The sequence below is a fragment of the Terrapene carolina genome, unplaced genomic scaffold (assembly GCF_002925995.2).
Source record: "Terrapene carolina triunguis isolate 2854851 unplaced genomic scaffold, T_m_triunguis-2.0 Scaffold96, whole genome shotgun sequence".
NCBI classification, from domain to species: domain Eukaryota; kingdom Metazoa; phylum Chordata; order Testudines; family Emydidae; genus Terrapene; species Terrapene triunguis.
This window is the reverse complement of record NW_020664447.1, coordinates 54,598,395-54,617,945: the sequence shown is the minus strand read 5'-3', so window position 1 is coordinate 54,617,945 and position 19,551 is coordinate 54,598,395. Positions and strand designations below refer to the sequence as shown.

Below are 19,551 nucleotides of genomic sequence, written 5' to 3'. Positions count from 1 at the left end.
GAAGAAATGAATAGGAATGTGGTGTCTTTTTGTGAAACAAGCTGAATACTATATTAGCGTACTCTCTTCTAGGAGAAGTCATTTGTAATTTAGTAAATATAAGGAATTAAATAATGACTTTGCTAGGGCTCGATTATGTAAAGCAGAAGAGCACTTTGTACAGGACGTTGAATGTCCTCCTCACCAATTAAGATAATGGGAAAGCTGAGGATTTTCAGCATCCCACAGGATCAGACCCTTATGTAGCACTTCTAAACTTTACACAAGCTTTTTTTCAGCTATCTCCAACCTTACAAAAATAATGGCTTAATTAAACTCTTTCAGTTGAGTAAGTTTTTGTTTAGTTGTGCTACCTAACAAAGTAATGGAGCAATAACTAATACATTTGTCAACTCTGGAGTTTAGAACAAGTATCAGTCCATTGCTTTTTTTTTTTTAAATGTATCAATGAAAAGGACACAGAAAAAGTGAGGGGGAGATTTGATTTAGCTCTGAACTCAGCATTTTAAAAAACTGTTTTCTTTTCCCAAATGTGCCAGAGAGGCAGGCGAACAGAGGAAAGGGATGAGGATATCAGCAGCCATGTAGAAGTTTTTAACATTTTGTTTTTCAAAGTGAATTATAAAGACTCAAAGAGGAGGCTGGGAAAAATCCCAAACAGCACATTAAGAACCGTCTTCCCCTCCTAAGAAATAAGCATCCAAGAAACAAGCCCATGGAAAAGAGAGCGAAAGAAACCTTTTTTTTTTTTTTTTTTAAGTGAGCTGTCTCACCATTACAGATTTTCCCAAGTCCTTACAACTCTAATTAAAATGTGGTAATTGGTTATGTTACCTCAATTACCATGACGCATGGACATTGATGCAAAGCGACACCAATTGAATCCCTTGGGTGTTATACCCCAAGGCCATCCCATTTATTTTGGCCTTATTATTTTCAATTATGTGGCTGGATGTACAGCATACTTTCAGAGCCAATACACATGGGGCTTTTTCTGGACATACAGTGCAGTGTACATACAGGACGACTCGGGAGATAAAAAAAAATTGCATGAAGCACAGAAGTGGACGTTAACACCATAAAAAGACTAAAAGACAGGAATATTTCAGAAGTATTACAGGGCAGTTTGAAAATTAGAGCATTCTGAACCCAAATTATCTTGGCTGAAATCATCTATTTTATGAGTCTGATTAATACTGCCCCCTCAATAATTAGCAATCTCTGTTGACTGAGAAAAGAGATTGTGAATTTCTGTATAAAACTGATCAGAATTCTGCACTTATTGCATGAGCAGAGTACCTGACATCTGTGGGAGCTCTGCTTATGGAATGAGCAGCTTCTCCAGTAATTGAGAAAGACAGGGGTCTGGGAGGTGCAAACTTTGGGAGAATAACTATTTGAAAATATAGATTTGGACCCCAGTCCTTGGCAGCACTACGTGTACTTTGTGCTACTCCAGCAGTGTAAAACAGCTGCAATGACAGCCAAACTGGCTGGCAAAAGTTTCTGCTTGTGTGGGTAGTGTACTTTCATACTAACCCCATTGTGGCCCATAGTGTAAAGGGGAAATCCAGAAGGCATGTGGCCAGGGCATCTCTACACCTGGCTATCTGTGGCTACTGGAATGACCTATTGAAGCCATAGGTGCAAGTCATGCTGGGGATAGCCCTGGATGGCAACAGGATCAGGGTAACACAAAGGTAGGAGTAAGCAATCTTTGTGCCCCACCCTCAGCTAACCTCAACACAACTTGTATAGAGCACTGAATCAGGTCTTTCAGCTATTTAGTGTTTTCACAAGTGTCTCTTTGTCTTCTAAGAAAGCTGCTAGTAAGGTCTCTTTCAGTGTATATTATGTGCCATTTGTGTGGTTCTGAAACTAAGAATTTGGAGACCATAACTGTAAAATACAATAAAAGTCGGGTGGTGACTAACAAAAAGAGAAAAGAAAAAATTGTAATTACTCAAATATTAGAGCATATAACTGGTGCTATTTGGCAGTCCAGTTGGCAGCCTCAGTACAGAGGCCAAGGACTGAATGAAAATGGTGGACTAAACTCTCTTATACCAAGTGGTGGTCCTTTCAGAACTGGGAGGAGGCACATTTGCAGAGTAGCATGGGGAATCTTGCAGTGACGTACCATATATAAATAGGCCTCACATTCTGAATCATTCACAAACACTTTTTGCTTCATTAAAAAATAGTACTTTATACTTTATATTCCCACACTGGCTAACTGAAAGACAGCTGTTAGAGATTGGAGGTGGTGATGTGAGGACTAGAATGCAATTGGATCTTATTACGGTTGTATTACCAGCTAGATTAAGTTAAATGCAAGGATCTCAAAGTGCTTTAAAAATGCTAATGGCTTAAGCATTGCAACATCCCTGTGAGGTAGGAAATTATTATTCCCATTTTACACCTGGGGAAACTGAAGCACAGATAAAGAGTCCCAGGTCTCCCAACTCCCAGTTAAATTCTTCAGCCAAAAGACTAACGGATCATTTATTGTTTTTAAATTAAATCAAATCATTATTTTACCTAGCCTCTTTAACCTAGCCAACTTTTTTGCCCCTTTGAGTGATTCTGAATTATAATGCTACTTTCTAGATTTTTCTGCATCGTGAGAGGGCCATCTTTTGCCAGACTTTGGTTTTTGCATTACATACTAATACCTCTTTGTTATGTCTAGGTTTGTGAGGCAGCCTATCGCAAGGATAATGAAAAATTCAATAAAGATTTTTCTAAGGCATCAAGAAATAAAATAAATTTGAAAGAAACCTACAAACCCTTTGTAATTAACTCCAACATAGCTTTCAGAAGGGGATAAGCAATCAAAATAAGAAGTAACTGAGGATAATAAGGAAGAGTAAAAAGATAAAGGAAAATTCTGGTATACAAATTAAGAGGAGAATGGAAGATGCAAGCAACTCCTGCGCCTCTGTATGGCAACATAATCAGCTGTCTTATTTACTGTCAGAGAGTCAGATGCCATCGGAGGTATAAAACATCTCATTTGTTTTCATAAATTACAGTATACTGTGGGCAACCTCAAATAAAGACTTGTTACCAGGGGATACTGTTTATGTGCCAAGATTGGCACACCATCAAGTGCAGAGAGATGGGGAAGCAGAGGAAGCAATCTTGGGACCATCCCAAGAAATGACTACACAGGAACTGAGTGAAAGGAAAAGCTATAGCATGCCAACTCAGGACTGGGGAAGCGTAAGAACCCAGAATTCTACTGAGGTTCGTGCATCTTTCAGTGCTGAGAATTCAAATGGTTTTATCAACCTCAGAAATCTGTGGATACTGCTATGTTTATACAATCATATTATAAAAAAATCCATAACAAAACACTCCAAAACAAAATACTGCCCTAAATGAAAATTAAATGAGCATCCTGATAGTTCTTAATATCTGCCATTTCTCAGCAGAGAGGAAGGTATGAACCCTACCCAGTTGCAGACAACTCAGTCTAGCACACAAGTTCTGCTTCCCCCAGGCAAAGTGGGAACAAAGCAGTGTGCAGCTTATGAAGTTCCATGGCATCCAGACATCAAGTAACACACAGCACTTGTACAGTCTCTCTACCTCGGCTCCCAATCGATTCCAATCCCAAACAGAGCCACAAGACTCACTTTGCTCCTGCTGCAACAGCAGTGCCGAACTCTAATTAGCACATAGCAGCTTATTTAGAATAACTGCAGCTCCAAACAGCAAATAGCTTACACATAGCAGCTGTTCACGTGTAAGAGGAGAGAATATGCTCTCTCTGAAAAAACTTGGACCTCTATTCAGCAGCCTCCAGGATTTCTCACAGTTGCATCTTGCTCCTGCTCCAGGCACAAGAGAACAGCTATACTTACTACAGCAACTATAAGTTTTAAGAATGAAAAAAATATCCAGTTAGCCTCTTTGTGGCAGCTCGCATCTCAGTGAAATGTAGTAGAAACTCAGGTCAGCCTCTCTCTGGTAATTGTACTCCCATTACAGCAGCCTCCAGCAACCGAGCTTCAGGATTTTTAGAACTGCATTTGTTCCGTGCTGCGAGGTACAAGACAACAGCTAGTGTACACTCTTGCTGTTGCAGCTCCAAGCCTCAACTAGTTTCTCTACAGCAGGTCCACTCAACAAACCAGTCCAACTCTACAGCCCTAGGTAATGGTTTCTTAGAGCTATTGCTATCATTTAAAAACATAGACAAAAATAAAAAAATCCCAAAATTGCCTAAGGGTTGGATCAGTTACCAGACATTGCAAAAAATAGAGAAGGGCTCACAGACCCTTGATCCAATTTTTTCCAAAGAAAAAGTTCTGCTATTATCCTTTTCCCCATCACTAACTCTCCTCTTCTAATCCCTCAATGTGCACCCTTTTCACAACCATATTTTGCTGCTGACCTCCCTTCCTTCTGTTCTCAACCTCTCACTCTCTTGGGATTGTTCTCTTCAAAATCCAAGCATCAGTAAGCTGGTTATTTCCTTTCTCAACTGTCATCTCCTTTCTTCCCCTCATATCTAAGCCTAAGTATGCCATCTACAACTGCTACCTCAAGTTCCTTACACCCCCAATTTGGTTTTTGCCTTCCACTCCATTGAAACTGCTCTCACTGAGATTTTATCTGTTCCTTGCTATATCTTGAGGCCTTCAGCTCATCAATCTCTCTACTGCTTTTGACCCAGTTGATCTCCATCTCAACACCTGACCACCTTTCAGCATCTTCTCCTTCTTTAACTTTTGTGATACGGTCCTTTCTTGGTGGTTCTTCTATGTCTCTGGCCTTCCAACAATGTCTCCTTTTGCAGGTCCTCTTCCTGCTACGTTTTGCTTTCTGTGGGAGTCCAACAGGGCTCTACCCTTGGCCCCTCCTTTTATCCCTTTATTGGATGGTTACATCTGCTCATGTGACTTCAACGGCCATTTTTAAACTGATGACTCACAAATTAATCTTTCCACTCCCTATTTGTCTCCCACTATCTAATCCCATATCTCATGTTGTCTCTCAGATGTCCCTTCCTGAACGTCTATCAACTAAAATTAAACATGGTCAAAATTGAACTGGTCTTTCCTCCCCAAACCTCCGCACTTGCTTATTCACTTTTGCTATTGAACACACTATCACCCTCCCTGTCATTCCAGTAACCAGCATGAGCGCCAACTCCTCCACTTCCCTTGCACTTCACGTTCAGGCCATACCTGGAGTCTTCCCTCTTCTTTCTCCACAACATTTTTAAGATCTGACCTTTTCTTTCTGGACATAGAGCTAGAGCTCTTATTCAGTCCTTTTCATCTCTGGTATTTACTGTAGCCTCCTCTGGCCTCCTTAATATGCATACTTCCCCCCACCCCAAGCCAATACAACACATAGCTGCTAAAATCCTCTTCACTGGGACCATGTTACCTCTCCCCCCTTTCATTGGTTTGTGCTTCTCCTCCACATCAAGTTCCAGGTTCTTATCTTTGCCTTCATAGCCCTGTGTAACTCTGCACCTCTCATTATCCACACTTCCTCTTGCCTTGTTCCTTCCCCCCACTCCAACACTTATGCTAGCCATGATATCCTGTTTCTCTGCTTTTCCAGTAACTCTCTCCTTTACTTTCTTCCATGTCATTTTCTACAAAGACATACCCATTCTATGATAATCCATAAGGTCAATGCCCTTATTCATTTCCTTCCTTAAGTTCCACTTTTACTGCAACACCTAGAAGAAATTAGACAACTAATCAATGGCTAGATAGACAGACACATGAGGATAGGGGGAGGGATAGCTCAGTGGTTTGAGCATTGGCCTGCTAAACCCGGGGTTGTGAGTTCAATCCTTGAGGGAGCCATTTAAGGATATGAGGCAAAAATCTGTTGGATGATTTAATTGGGGATTGGTCCTGCTTTGAGCAGGAGATTGGACTAGATGATCTCCTGAGGTCCCTTCCAACCCTGAAGTTCTATGATTAGGTTTGGATGCATAATCTTTTTTTAAAAAACCATGCAAACATCAAGATGTGAGCCATTCATCACCTCAGCCACTTTGCTTTTGTGCTGAACCCCTTTCCCACACACTTTATCAGTTGGTCTTTTGAGACCATTAGCACACTGGGGCAGGGACTTCTGATGGGTCTGTAGAATCCCACGTACATTTTGGGTGCTATATTTATATAAAAATAATAAACAACTCAAGAAGATCTGTTACTTTTTGTTTTTCTTTTAAATGGAACTTCAAAAAAAATCTCTGTTTAAAAAACAACCTAAACCCACAAAAGTTAACATTTCATTGCTAGTCACTTAAACTGTCAAGAAAGGGGTGGATGTCAAGTAATTTTTCCTATTTTTAAATTTATTATAAACCTAAAAATTATATAAAGTAAAATATATGTTGTTCATTCTATTATTTTTATGATGCACGTCAGTACCTGTATTGCATAGGATTAGCATCATTGCTTCTATGGTTGCAATACTCATACTTCAGCGTTAGGACAGTAACACAGGACATGTTGGGTCAATTCCTCCATTACTGTCAATGGAGTAACAGTAGGGATACGGCTTATTGTCTAAATATAGTTAATCCATTCCAGTATGCTTTTATACTGTACAAGATCTATATAATTGACCACTTAATTGATAGCATAAGTAATATAATATTTTGCCTCTTAGGGATTGTTTGCTAAGATAAGACCAGATGAATACATTTTCCTTATATTTTAAGTAGTACAGAACTTATTACATACTCAAAGTATTCTGTCAGTGTTTCCCAACCTTTTCCAGTCTGAGGCACACTTACTTCAATAAATGATTTGTGTGGCACACACCCCCGTGTTAAAATTATTTAAAAAACCCCTTACTTTTAATGAGAAATTTGATGTAAGGTCTGTCTCATGCACATTCACCCAAAGAGCAACAGCACAAAATGCAATTTGGTTGTGACACTAATTAAAATAAATGAGGTTTTTTTCCTCGCAAGTGACTTTTCCAAAATTCCATGGCACACCAGTGTGCCACGGCACATGGCCCGGAAACACTGTTCTATGTGAAGAATGCACTTAGTGATAGGCTGGTAGTAAAAACATTATTAACAATGTACAGAACTTTTATGAAGTATCAAATCCAAAAAATTATGGGCCCAATCCTGCTAAATTCTGAGTAACTCGACTTGCACTGCTTTCACAGGAGTCGAATGTGCCCAGTCCTTGACAGAATGAGATCCCATGTGATTAAAAATGCAGCAAACAGAATATGTATATTATGAGTTTATCTTATTAATCAGTCATGTCCATATCCAACACTGTTTTGTGAAAAATAAAGCTTTATTTGTAGACTGTGAAGATTAGAAATGGCATCTTCAGTCAGAAAATCCACTGTAAAATGAATATGTTTGCCATCCACTGGAATGATGTCTCCCATGTGACAAATGAAACAATACTAGGTCTATTTAAAGCAAACATCACTCACCGGGACTTTTCCCAACTTCTTTTGTAGCCTGGTTTGCCACTGGACAGCTTGCATGACAATGGCTTCCCACCTTCTTTCAAGATTTACAATTATCAGCTGCATAGACTGGTGATCTGCATTCAGATTGCAGGTCTCCTGGTCATCCAGGAGGTGCTGGCATAATCGCAACACAGAGGCTACTCCACGACGTCTCTGTTTGATCTCACAGCACAGAGACTGCAGGACAGAGAAATGACAGATGTCAGTGCGGTGTAGTCTACAACTGTATAAAATTAACTGTTAAGTTTATACTTTGTAGTGTCCAGTCTTCTTACAATATGTCTGTGTTCCATTCATTGTTTCCTTGATACTTAATATCAAAGCTTGGTGATGCACTCACAGATAGTAATAATAATGGCAATGAGGCTGCAAAGCTACTTTAAGTCTCCTTCAAATTAATGCCACATGTAGCTAACTGTCTCAATGATGCTGGACGATTTACAGCACGTACAGGGTTCCCCCCAATCCCTATTCCACTGGGGCATGTCTCTGAAAATTAGTTATCCCGCGAACATCTAGTCATTCAAGGTTTTAAAATGGATTTTAAGAATCTTTCAGGAAAAATAAATAAATGCTATACTCATAAAATGGCATAGTTTAATTCAATGTTTAATTCAATGCAGATTTAGAAAATCAAAATAAAGAAAAAATATATTACTTAGAAGAACCATTAGAAATGATGGGCCATATGTTATACTCCCAAGGAAAAACGTGCAGCAGGGAAGTGCAGTGGTCCTCTTTACAATTTTTACAAATGCTTCTTGTGATTATAACAGTCCTAAGGTATTTCTTATACTGAAATTAAAATAGGAATACTATAGTAATGATATCTGTGTTCAAAATTATAAATATTTAATAGCAACCACTGTATTTCATGAGAAAGATCCAGTGCAACAGAGGAATACCATTTGCGCCTCATCATGCAATTCAAACCAGTGAACAAGCCTTGTTTTTACCAAATAGCGGTTGAGGCCAGGAAATGTTGCATATACTCCAGAAACCTGTACAATTGCATTGGCAACCCCATATGATAATAGTACAACTAGTGCATCTCCCGTGCCACAACTAAGGGACACGTTTCTACAATTCTGAAGGACAATGGTTGGCTACTTTTCTGTGCAGTTTAGGGTCATGTATGGGGTTTTCAAGTGCTATCACCTCCACACCCAACGTTGCATCAGGATTGTATTAACTTAGGATGTCTTTTTACAGTAATTGCTATGAGGTTTGGGGGCATATAGCCTGGGCATCTATGAGGAAGAGTCCTCAGCCTTGCACTTGACCATGTACCTTTTCATGGCATGCTGTGGATCTAATATATGATTCCTAATTGGCACTTGTGCTACTCATGGCATTACACTATGTATGTAATAATGTATTTCATGCATGGAGTTTTCCCAGATAATTTAAATTGTAACTTGCCAACATCTGTTTTCCTCTGCAGGATGCCACAGATGAAAGTGCATGACCCTACGAGAAAATCTCAACTATCGTTTGAGCATTTTTGTTTCTCTTAAGGGACAGGTATTTTGTTTTTAATTTTCTGTTTAAAAAAAAAAAGTAAAATAAACTCATCACAACTTTCAGAGCAGTTCACAAGTGCCAATGGCTGAAAAATATTGATAATTAAGCTGGACATCCCCTTTTAAACTTGAATAACAAAACAATAATATTCTTTAAAAAAATAAGTGAAGCTTCTGCATTATTAAATTGCTTTAAAAAAGGAAGCTATACCTAGAAGTGATGTATATCAAAACAGTATTTGTCCTCCAGAAGCACTTATGCTTGTGCAATAACTCTAAGCTAAAGGACTGGAGCAAAATAGTGGTGCACATATCTAGAAATATATATCTTTCTTTTGCCTACTGATAGTGTGCAAGTGATTTTTTTTTAATTCAAAGCCTTCAAAAGAAATGATAATTATATCCACAAACATAGCAGAATTACTAATCTACTGGCACAATTTGATTCTTCTAACAGTTAACAGATTGCTTATTAATCAACAAGGGTAAACAAGACAATGCAATCTCATTTAGAGCGCGAGTTTTAATGCCTAAAAGTATTTGTGTTCAAAATGTTAATCCCGATAAGGCTTCATTAGAAGACATCTTAAAATGATTAAGTGCATTTCATTGTAAAGTACACTGAGTAGTATATCAGCAGATGGACATTTCATACAGATGTTCCACTTATTGATATAATGCATTCTATAGCTATTTAAATTACCCCAACTCTGTGATAGCTGGAATTCCATTATTTCTGTAATGAGAGAACTCTGTACCTTTAATATTTCTGAATTTTAAATAAGGTGAATGACAAATTCCCAAACCACTATTTATGGCAAAATATGACCAGGAATTTTATTATTCAATTTAGATCAGTGCTGCATTTTCACTTAAGTTTCCTGAACTTGCCCTTATTTATTTTCCTAGGATTCATTACTATATACCTACACAGCTCTTGATGTAATCAAATGTCTGAAATATTTCCTTTCTGATGCTGTTCATTAGCCTAATATTACACCAGAAAAAAAAATCTAGGTACAAATAAAGTGGAAGGTCTTACTTAACACTGCAACAGCAAAGAAATTGAACATTACGGTGGCTTTTATGAGCTAGATTCTGCTCTCAGTTAACCTGGTGAAAATCTGAATAAACTCCATTGAAGCTGAGAATCTGGCCCCATACCCTTAACTCATCCTCTTACCTTGATATACCTAATGATGGTATCACCTAAAATGTTGGACGCTATAATACTGTTACAATCCCATATAATATGATAAACTAAGGGCCATTCCATTCATAAACCAAAATATGTGGGCTATAATAAGACCTGTACATGGTATTATCTGCAAGCAGAGATACAGGACCAAATTCATCTCTCATTTACATCAGTTTTCCACCAGCACAATAACATTAACTTCACGGAAGCTATTCTTGATTTACATGGGTGTGACAATACAATTCAACCATGGTAGTTTTGTTTCAACTTTATTAGATGTTATGATTAATATTAAAAGAGGATGAAACACTCATTCCTAACAAGGAAAAGAATACTGTAATGACTCTTGTAGAGCTAGAAGACTTAATCAGGTAAAGGCACACAAACAATATATACAATGGCAGGCTACAATGAATCCAAAGGGGTATTTATGGTCTGTTATGTATCATGCTAAATGATCATTATCTGTTTCATTGACATGATATCTCACAGTGTCCCATACCTATCCATACTTTGCAACTATTGAACTGGAATGGTCATGTGAAATATTGTGAATACAATGATTGTGCACAGACAGTTCTCATTTCCAGATCTTCACCACTTATTTCATTTTACATTTCTAAATAGTATAACTCTATATTTTGAGATATTAGCTTCTACAAAAAACTCATAATCAACAAAGCCATTACTTATCAAAAGAAAAGCAAAGAGGACCAGGATTTTCAGACACAGGAGTCTAAAGTGCATGAACCTTAAACCCTAAGTCCATTTTTAGGCACCTGCCTGACTTTCAAAAGTGCTGAACATTCCACCGGTCTGATTGCCCTCAGTGGGAACTGTTGGTGCTCAGCAGTTTAAAAAGTCAAGCAGATGCCTATATATAGAATTAGGAGGCTTGCTTTAGGCTCCTCTGTTTGAAAATCTAGACTGAATTGTCCCAGTAAGGTTAACTATGTTTTGCAATGTAGAGAGAGATGTCTGGTGAATATATAGGCAACATTACAATGTAGTGTTTATTAAAACATATTTCCTGTACATCACAGAAGAACCCTGGAGATCTTTCTTCTCTCAGTATAACCCTATGTTTAGTGCTTTGAGACTGTCAACCTGACAGCTGAAAAGGGCTGGATTGCTCTCCTTTCACAGCCTGCTAATACCACACCGTAAATCATCTGGAAGGGCCACTGCTGAATGACATCAAAGACCGCTCCCAACCCAAGGGCCAAGAGTATTGTCTAGGCAGAACCTAGTGCCCAGGATGGTTCTGGGACAAGGGGTTGAACCATGTACAACTGCTTGGCTACTAAGGCCCTGATTCTGCAAGGTACTTAAGCATATGCTGAACTTTAAGCATGTGAGGAGTCCTCTTAAATTCAATGGAACTATGCACATATGTTAGGCACGTTTAAGTTCCTTGCTGAACTGAGGCCTAAGCAATATTTTTCAACAACTGGATATTCTTCCTTTAAGTCCAAAAACAAAACAAAAAATGGAGTGTGAAATTTATTAAGGAAACTATTAAATACAAAGTTGATTTTGCTATTGACCAGTACATCAGTCTAGTCCAATTTATCTCTAAAGCAGAGAGATTGCTAGACAATGGCACCAAATTGGTAAGCTGAAATTGTTCACAAATGATAAAATTCTCATATCACAGAATCAGAGAAATGTAAGGCTGGAAGGGACCTCAAGAAGTCATCATGTCCAGTCCTGTGTGCTGTGGGAGGACTAAGTAAACCTAGACCATCCTTGACAGGTGTTTGTCCAAACTGTTGTTAAAAACCTCCAATGATGGGGATTCCACAACCTCCCTTGGAAGCATATTCCAGAACTTATCTACCCTTATAGTTAAAGTTTTTATTAATATCTAACCTAAATCTCCCTTGCTGCAGATTAAGCCTATTACTTTCATCTTCAATGGACATGGAGAACAACTGAGTATCATCCTCTTTATAACAGCCTTTAACATATTTGAAGACTGTTATCAGGTCTCCCCTCAGTCTTCTTTTCTCAAGATTAAACATGCCCAGTTATTTTTAACTTTTTCTCACTAGATTTTCTAAACCTTTGAAAACAGTTTTGTTCCTGTTCTCTGGACTCTTTCCAATTATTCCACATTTTTCCTAAAGTGAGGTGCCTAGAATTGGACACAGTACTCCAGCTGAGGCTTCATCAGAGCTGAATAGACTAGGACAATTACCTCCTATGTTTTAAATACAACACTCTTGTTAATTCACCCCAGAATATAAGCCTTTTTCGCAGTTGCATCACATTGTTGACTCATATTCAATTTGTGATCCACTATAACCCCTAGATCCTTTTCAGCAGTACTACCTCCTAGCTAGTTATTTCCCATTTTGTAGTTGTTCATTTGACTTTTCCTTTCTAAGTGAAGTACTTTGCACTTGTCTTTGTTGAATTTCATCTTGTTGAGTTCAGACCAATTCTCCAATCTGTCAGAAGTCATTTTAAATTCTATTCCTGTCCTCCAAAGACCTTGAAACCCCTCACATATTGCTGTTATCTGCAAATTTTATAAGCATACTCTCCACTCCATTATCCAAGTCATTCATGAAAATATTGACTAGTACCAGACCCAGGACTGACCCCTGCAAGACCCCACTAAGATATGCCCCCTTAGTTTTACAGCCAACCATTGATAACTACTCTTTGAGTATGGTCTTTCAATCAGTTGTGATACCACCTTATAGTAGTATCACAAAACTGTATTTTTATAGCATGAATCTGAATTACCATATACAAAAATTTAGATGATTTTTTGTAGCAAAATGATTAGATGTTTTTTTCACATACTTTTAGTAAATACTGAAATTTCTTTGCATGAGGTCTTAATGTGTTTCAGTCATTTTTGTCCTGTTTAAAGTTTGATAGACTTTATACTTATGAATATTGTAGTGTGTGGAAAAAAAGAAATCTCTGAAAATTCAAGGCCCAATCTAATTGAAAATACCTGAGGTCTCTGGAGTCAGGAAAGCTGTCTGAAGGGCCCCTAGATGCTAACTTACATGTTTTCACTTTCTTTGTACTTTTAGGTACAAAGGAATTGCCACATCCAATCAGACTAGTGGTCTCTCTAATCCTGAATCCTGTTTCTGACAATGGGCAATATTAGATGCTTCAGAAGAAGGTGCAAGAATACACTGAGGGCAATTATGAAATAATCACCCCAAAGTGTAAGTTTCTGCCTAACTTTTGCCAGCCTTCTGCCCTGAGGCATGAGGCTTTATATCCCTTTATATTTTTTTCCTATCTAGTGTAATCATGGATAATGACTGAACTGTTACTCAAACTTTTTTTTTTATTATTTTTTTTGTATTTATGTATTTATTTAAAATCAACATTCAGACATAGGCCAAGCTAGCAAAATTCAGCCAAAAATTTGAGAATGGAAGCTCTTATGCAACCTTAACTCTAATGGTTGCTGGTGCTCTCAGTATAATGATAATACTAGTCAGAGTCATGTTTTCAAGTGGCGAATAAACAGCAGGAGCAAATGAACTCTTCAAAACAAAGGTGGGCCTATTTCACCACTTTATGTCTGCTTTAGGCCCATGTAACACCGCAGATTTCAACAGAGTTGGCATAAGACTAGAATAAAGACTATGAAAAGTCTGACCCTTCATTTTTATGCAAATATCACTAATAATGAAAAACAGTGGCGGGACAGGAAGTTGGAATTATGACATATCAACAGAATGCTTTCCATGAGATGACAGTGGCTGTCTGCTAGCTGGCTCCTACTGTCTGCTGTGCTGCAGCTTGTGTTTTAAAATTAACTTTGCATACTGCATGAATATTGAAAATAAGAATTTCTATTAGTGAATGAAAAAGACAACCAATGGTAAGTAATTCCTCAAAATAAAAAAAACCAAATGCCATGGACTGGAAGTGAATGATGACTTGTCATCTTTTAAAGAAAATACTGGCAAACACGGGTGTTTTAACTGATTTCAAGGTTAAAAGAAAATGTCACCTAATATAGGATCTCCGCTTAGTTGCAAATGGTGGGACTTAATCTATATTGAAGCTAAATATTCTATAAGTATGCAGTGAAGTGCAAAAAACAGCAATTGAAAAATGACATGATTAAATGGCACAACATGCAATCATTTGCTCTCAATTATATCAATGTATCTTCTTCATTTCAAGGAGTCAGGCAGAAATATTGTTTTTTAAATGCCTCTATTAAATTGGGCACCAATAATAAAATAGATGAGAGTCCTAATAAGCTCATTTATGTAACATACATCATACACCACAAAACTATTCTCTCCAAACGGGTTTGCACATAGATTTGTCTCCTGGTTGTCATCAGTCTTGGCTATATTAAAAGATTTTAAAGGCATAATGCTGCCTCCAGGCCCATTCACTGGAAAACCTTTGTATAACTTTTCTGGTTCACCCTTGTGAGATCTTTAATGCTAATTATGGAAAAAGTATTGATATAATATCTTTGCTGTCACATTTTATTATGATGACGGACACAACAGAATCAGGGATTGACATTTTGGAAATATCATCTAATTGCAAGTCAGAAACACGGAATGACAGTTTAAAGTAGATTACGACTTCTTTCAAAAATAGTGATCTGGTTTCCTTTATTTAAAAGCCATACTTTTAATAGCATTAGAGGCCACTAAATTGCTATGCTGAACACATCTCTCTAGGATTCTCTGATCAGTGCATTATTTCTGCACAACGAATTTGGAAATTGTTCACAACATTTTTTTTAAAAAAATCCATATTTCCAATGCCAATTCCATACTTTTTCCTGAGAGATATAAAAAATTAACTGCCATCCAAGTATTTTAAGATAAATATTTCATTTTTGTAAGTTCAATCTATCTATGTGGTATTTATTATTGCCATGATATCTGAGTGTGTTGGGTTTAATTTTAATTCAATCAGATCACTGACTTGTAAAAAAGATACACAAAGACATTTATGTTGAAATCATTTGCAAACAACAATTAAAATAGCATTTTTAGGGACTAAAAGCAGCACCTGTATTCCTTCCAACTTGTCTCCTGAAGTACAGTATATGAAATAAAACACAATACTGAATCTAGAATTGATGCTTCTCTTAGGCTTATTCCATGAAAGCTGCTGTTATCTCTGTATGACATTCTTTAATTTATTTGTGCCACTCCTTATGCTGGGTTAAGTACTTTTACATATATTTATTTTTAAGAAGATAGTTCACTGGCCTGGTGCTTAGTTCATATTCACATGTAATTAGTAATATGTAATATACTTCTTCTAAATTAAAAACACTATTAACATACCAGACATATAAAACAATATGAAGATTAAGTTACTCTAAAGGAAACGATAATAGCTTACAGATTGCTTTTATCATTACTAAAATGCTGGTATCTATTACAGTGTCTCCCTGGAATAAAGAATGCACTTTTGGCAATAATCTGTTTTAAAAGTGTCCATTATTGTTCAGATACTGCTATCTAAAGTCTAAACTAGTCTGCAATTACAGAAAGGTAACTTTTAACAAAAAAAAAAAAAGAAAAATGGTGTTGGATGCAAATGTAGCGTTGCTACTAAAGTATGAAACACGTCTTCTGACGCCTTATTTTTTCCTTGCGTGTGAGAGGGGAAGGTATTAATTAGAATTCATTTTCACATTAAAAGATTTTAGAACTTATTCACAACACACACTGATTTGTAGGTTAAATTGGCTCCAGGTAGCCATTTCCAAATAATTTGTGGGGAGGAAGGGAGGTGATGGGAAGAAGCCATTTTGCCCACTATGGCACTGTTTGCATGTCCAGACTCTTCCAGTTTCTGTCCTGTTTGCAATTTATTTTTCAGAAGATTCTCCTCCCAATGAAAACGGGAGAGATTTTGAAGTATGTAGTGGAAAATGTTCATTTTTGGCAAAATATTCTAAAGAAATAGAGACAGCATCAGAAGGGTAAGATCAGGGCATGAATATTAGCGCTTTGTATGTCTTTTGTAACGAAACCTGAAAGTCACATTATATTCACCTGGCATTACAAATCTGAAACTTGAGCTAGGTTTACTAACCAGTTCATCATGGTTTGCAAAACCTTCAGCAAACCTGGGTCAAGTTTCAAGAGAAGAACTTCAGGTTGAGGTGAAAATCTTCAAAATTCTGAAACCGAGAAGAATGCATTGGGTTAAGCTGCATTTTGGTTTGAGTTTTGGAGTTAATTTAAATTCAAAACTTGAACTGAAATTAAGGTCTCGTCTCAACAAGCATCAGACCTAAGATACAAACAACCCCCCTATTGCTCGGAGTACTGTTTCAGATATCTGAGTTTCATTCAACTTTAATGAAAAAGGATTATGTTGACTCATAGCATTTAGAACCCAGTATCCACCCAGAGACCTAAATATACATTGTTAAAAAAAAAGATTTACATAGCTTTATTGCATGAAGGTATGCCAATACCTGTAACAGTTAGGTCTATACCAGATGTGGCTACTCTGCCTACTCCTTCCCCTCCTTAATCTAGCCCTTTCAGAGCTTCTAGGCTGGTATATTTTCCTTGTTTCTCTGCAATGGTCTTCATACATTCCAGGAAGCACCGAGTGCTTCCTTCCCTTGAGAATGACACAAGAAGAGTTTCCTGGTGTAACTTCAGATGGGGAAGCAGTGTATAGAAAATAAACTGATTTAGTCTTTTTAGGGACTTAAGAGCAAGCAAGGAGGCAGGAAGGGGAAAATGAAAACAGCTAGAGTAGGGAAAAGATAGTTCCTTTGGATTTTTTGTCACACTGGTGAGGCAACTTTAAACCTGGGTGAACAAAAAGATAGCTTGGAAATAACATCATCCCCACTCCTAATAAACGATGCCCATGTCTGAGTCTGCTTAGGAATACTAGAGGCAGAGATAGCGTTGTGCTTTCAACTATATCTGTTTATGCAGTGACAACAAGCACTCTTTTCTGGAACGTTGTTCCTAGTCTTATTGCAAAGAGTTAGTTCCATCTAAAATAAAAAGATGAATATTCAATTAAATGAAAATATTTTCTCACTTTGTGTCTTATCTTGCCCATATTTATATATAGGTTTTTTTCCAGGCTTATTGAGCTCAGTCCTTAACAAAGCTCACAGGCTTCCATTTCTTTAATCAGAAATAAACAAGAGCCAGGCTAAAGAGGCCACCTTCTCTTTTCAATCTCTCATTTAGCAGAGAAAGGGAACAGGTGGTGTGAAGTGCTCCTCCCTGTGATCTCTGATCCAGCAAAGAGAAAGTCTGCTGTGAAATGTTCCTCCTTTACAGCCAGGTACAAGCTATTTTCTTCCATTTCTACTCAGAGGAGAAAGGTTTAATTAAGCAAAGTCGTGGCCTGATTTTCCTGTACATGGAAGTGAGAAGATACTATCCCTTATCTCATTAGCATGTGTGTGCTGGGATTGAGGTCACACTGCCTAACTGAATCTTTATTACTCGTTGTTGCTTCCAGACACCATTATGTCATGTCAGGTTCATTCCTCTAATAATATGTTGCCAGAGACTGCCATCCCTTCTAAATTATCATCTCATGTTTGTGGTATGCAATATTTTGTAATATGCAATCAATAAAAACCAGCAGGGATGAAATAGTCCTTCAGACTATAAAGCACGGTCTTTTTGAATAAACGTTCCTCATAGAGGAGCTGATTCTGATATCCTTACTCACATTAAATTAGACTTTACTCTCCTAATAATCCCTTTGAAATAAATGGGATTACTGGTAGAGTAAAATACCACTCATTGTGAATAAGGGTATTAATATGGTCCATAATAATACTCCCTGATGGGCAGATGTTCTATTAACTCCCAGGTAAGACTAAATCTAGGAAACCTATCCTGTGTAATTGAGGCAAAAATTGGGTAACTCAAATTAATATCAAAGCCAATAATATAGCACCTAATCCCTGGGCTGAGTACTGAATATTTATCATCACTATTAAATCACTTACAGACAAATGTTATGATGTAGATTTCTGACAAATGTGTGACAGTTTCATAAACAATAGATCATTATGGTGACAGAAGATCTGTTACAGTCTTTTCGGTCAATGATCCACCAATTTAAAAGAAACGCTCTTTAGTAGGATTTAATGGCTCTAGAGGACTTTAGTGGATCAATAATCCACTAATAGTGGTCTGATTTGGACTGTAAATGCAGTGCAATGGATCCAAGGGGGCAGTTATAGACAACCAAGTAAATCATATAATCGTATCCAGTGGTTATCAAGTGGGCCTTAATGGAGAAAGTACACTGTATTTTGTCAGCTCTCAGACATTTCTCTACTGGGTTTTTCTATCCCACAAAGGAAATCAACCTTGGAGTTGAGCCAAATCACTCACCCTCACTTTTAAAAATCTGTCAATTAATATAGATCGATCTATTTTCAGCATGGTGGAAGTGTTTCTCTCTTTTATTTTAGATCACATTTTGCTCCCCTCTACACCTTCTTTATTCGTTTTTGTTGCAGGAATAAGTCTCTCACCCTGCTGATGGTGTTAGAAGAGGAGATGTCTGTATTTTCCTGTAAATGGATCCTCATGCAACAGCAGATGAAAGGCAGCAGGAGGCAATAACTTGCATATATATAAGAGCTATGGATAGGAAGGCCAAGGGAACAACATAGCTTCAAAGACATCCAGAGTGGTAGTGGGGGGTAGGCAGGAACAAGTATCTGGTGCTCCCAAAAGATGCAAAGCTAGTTAGGGGCTAAGGAATAAGTCTTCTCCACCTCAGTTCCTCTAAGAAAACTTCTGACCTGTTTTGGAGGGATATGGAAAAAGCAGACCCTACACTTCTCTAGATATCCATAGTAGAGAAGGCTGTGGAAAGAACTGTGCGTCATTTGCACAATCTGTGTCATTTTGCATGACAGATTCCCTGGTTTTGATACCCTTCACAGGTGGGACAGCCTCTCTCTAACCAGGCAGTCCTTACAGTTAAGGTATTGAGAAGGGAGAGGAAACAGAGCAGTTTCTTTACAGCTGTTGTCTCCTAAATCCTCTCTCACAGCATCGGATTCACCCACAGACCCTATCTGGGGAAGAGAGGAACTGGTGAGTCTCAGCCCCATTTCTTCTCTCTGACCAGTTGTAGTAAACTGGCTCTAGAGACCACACTACTGGGCAGGGCCGGCTCTGGCTTTTTTGCCGGGGGGGGCGGCCGGAGCCCCTGGGGGAGGGCGGGGAGCCCCGGCGGCGGCTCCGGTCTCCCCCCCAGCGTCCAGAGCGCCGGGGGCAGGGCCGCGAGCCCCCGCGGGTGCTCGGCTCTCCCGCCCCTCCCCCGGCGGCCAGAGCGCCGAGCCCCGGCGGGGGCTCGGCTCTCCCG

General features: G+C 38.2%; 1 protein-coding gene across 1 annotated transcript in view; it reads right to left on the bottom strand.

Moving 5' to 3' along the window:
- Positions 1-19,551, bottom strand: part of AKAP6 (A-kinase anchoring protein 6) — a 297,070-nt gene that overhangs the window by 30,731 nt on the left and 246,788 nt on the right. The window contains 1 exon segment of the mRNA XM_029911420.1: positions 7,447-7,662. Coding sequence (XP_029767280.1) covers positions 7,447-7,662 — 216 coding nt within the window.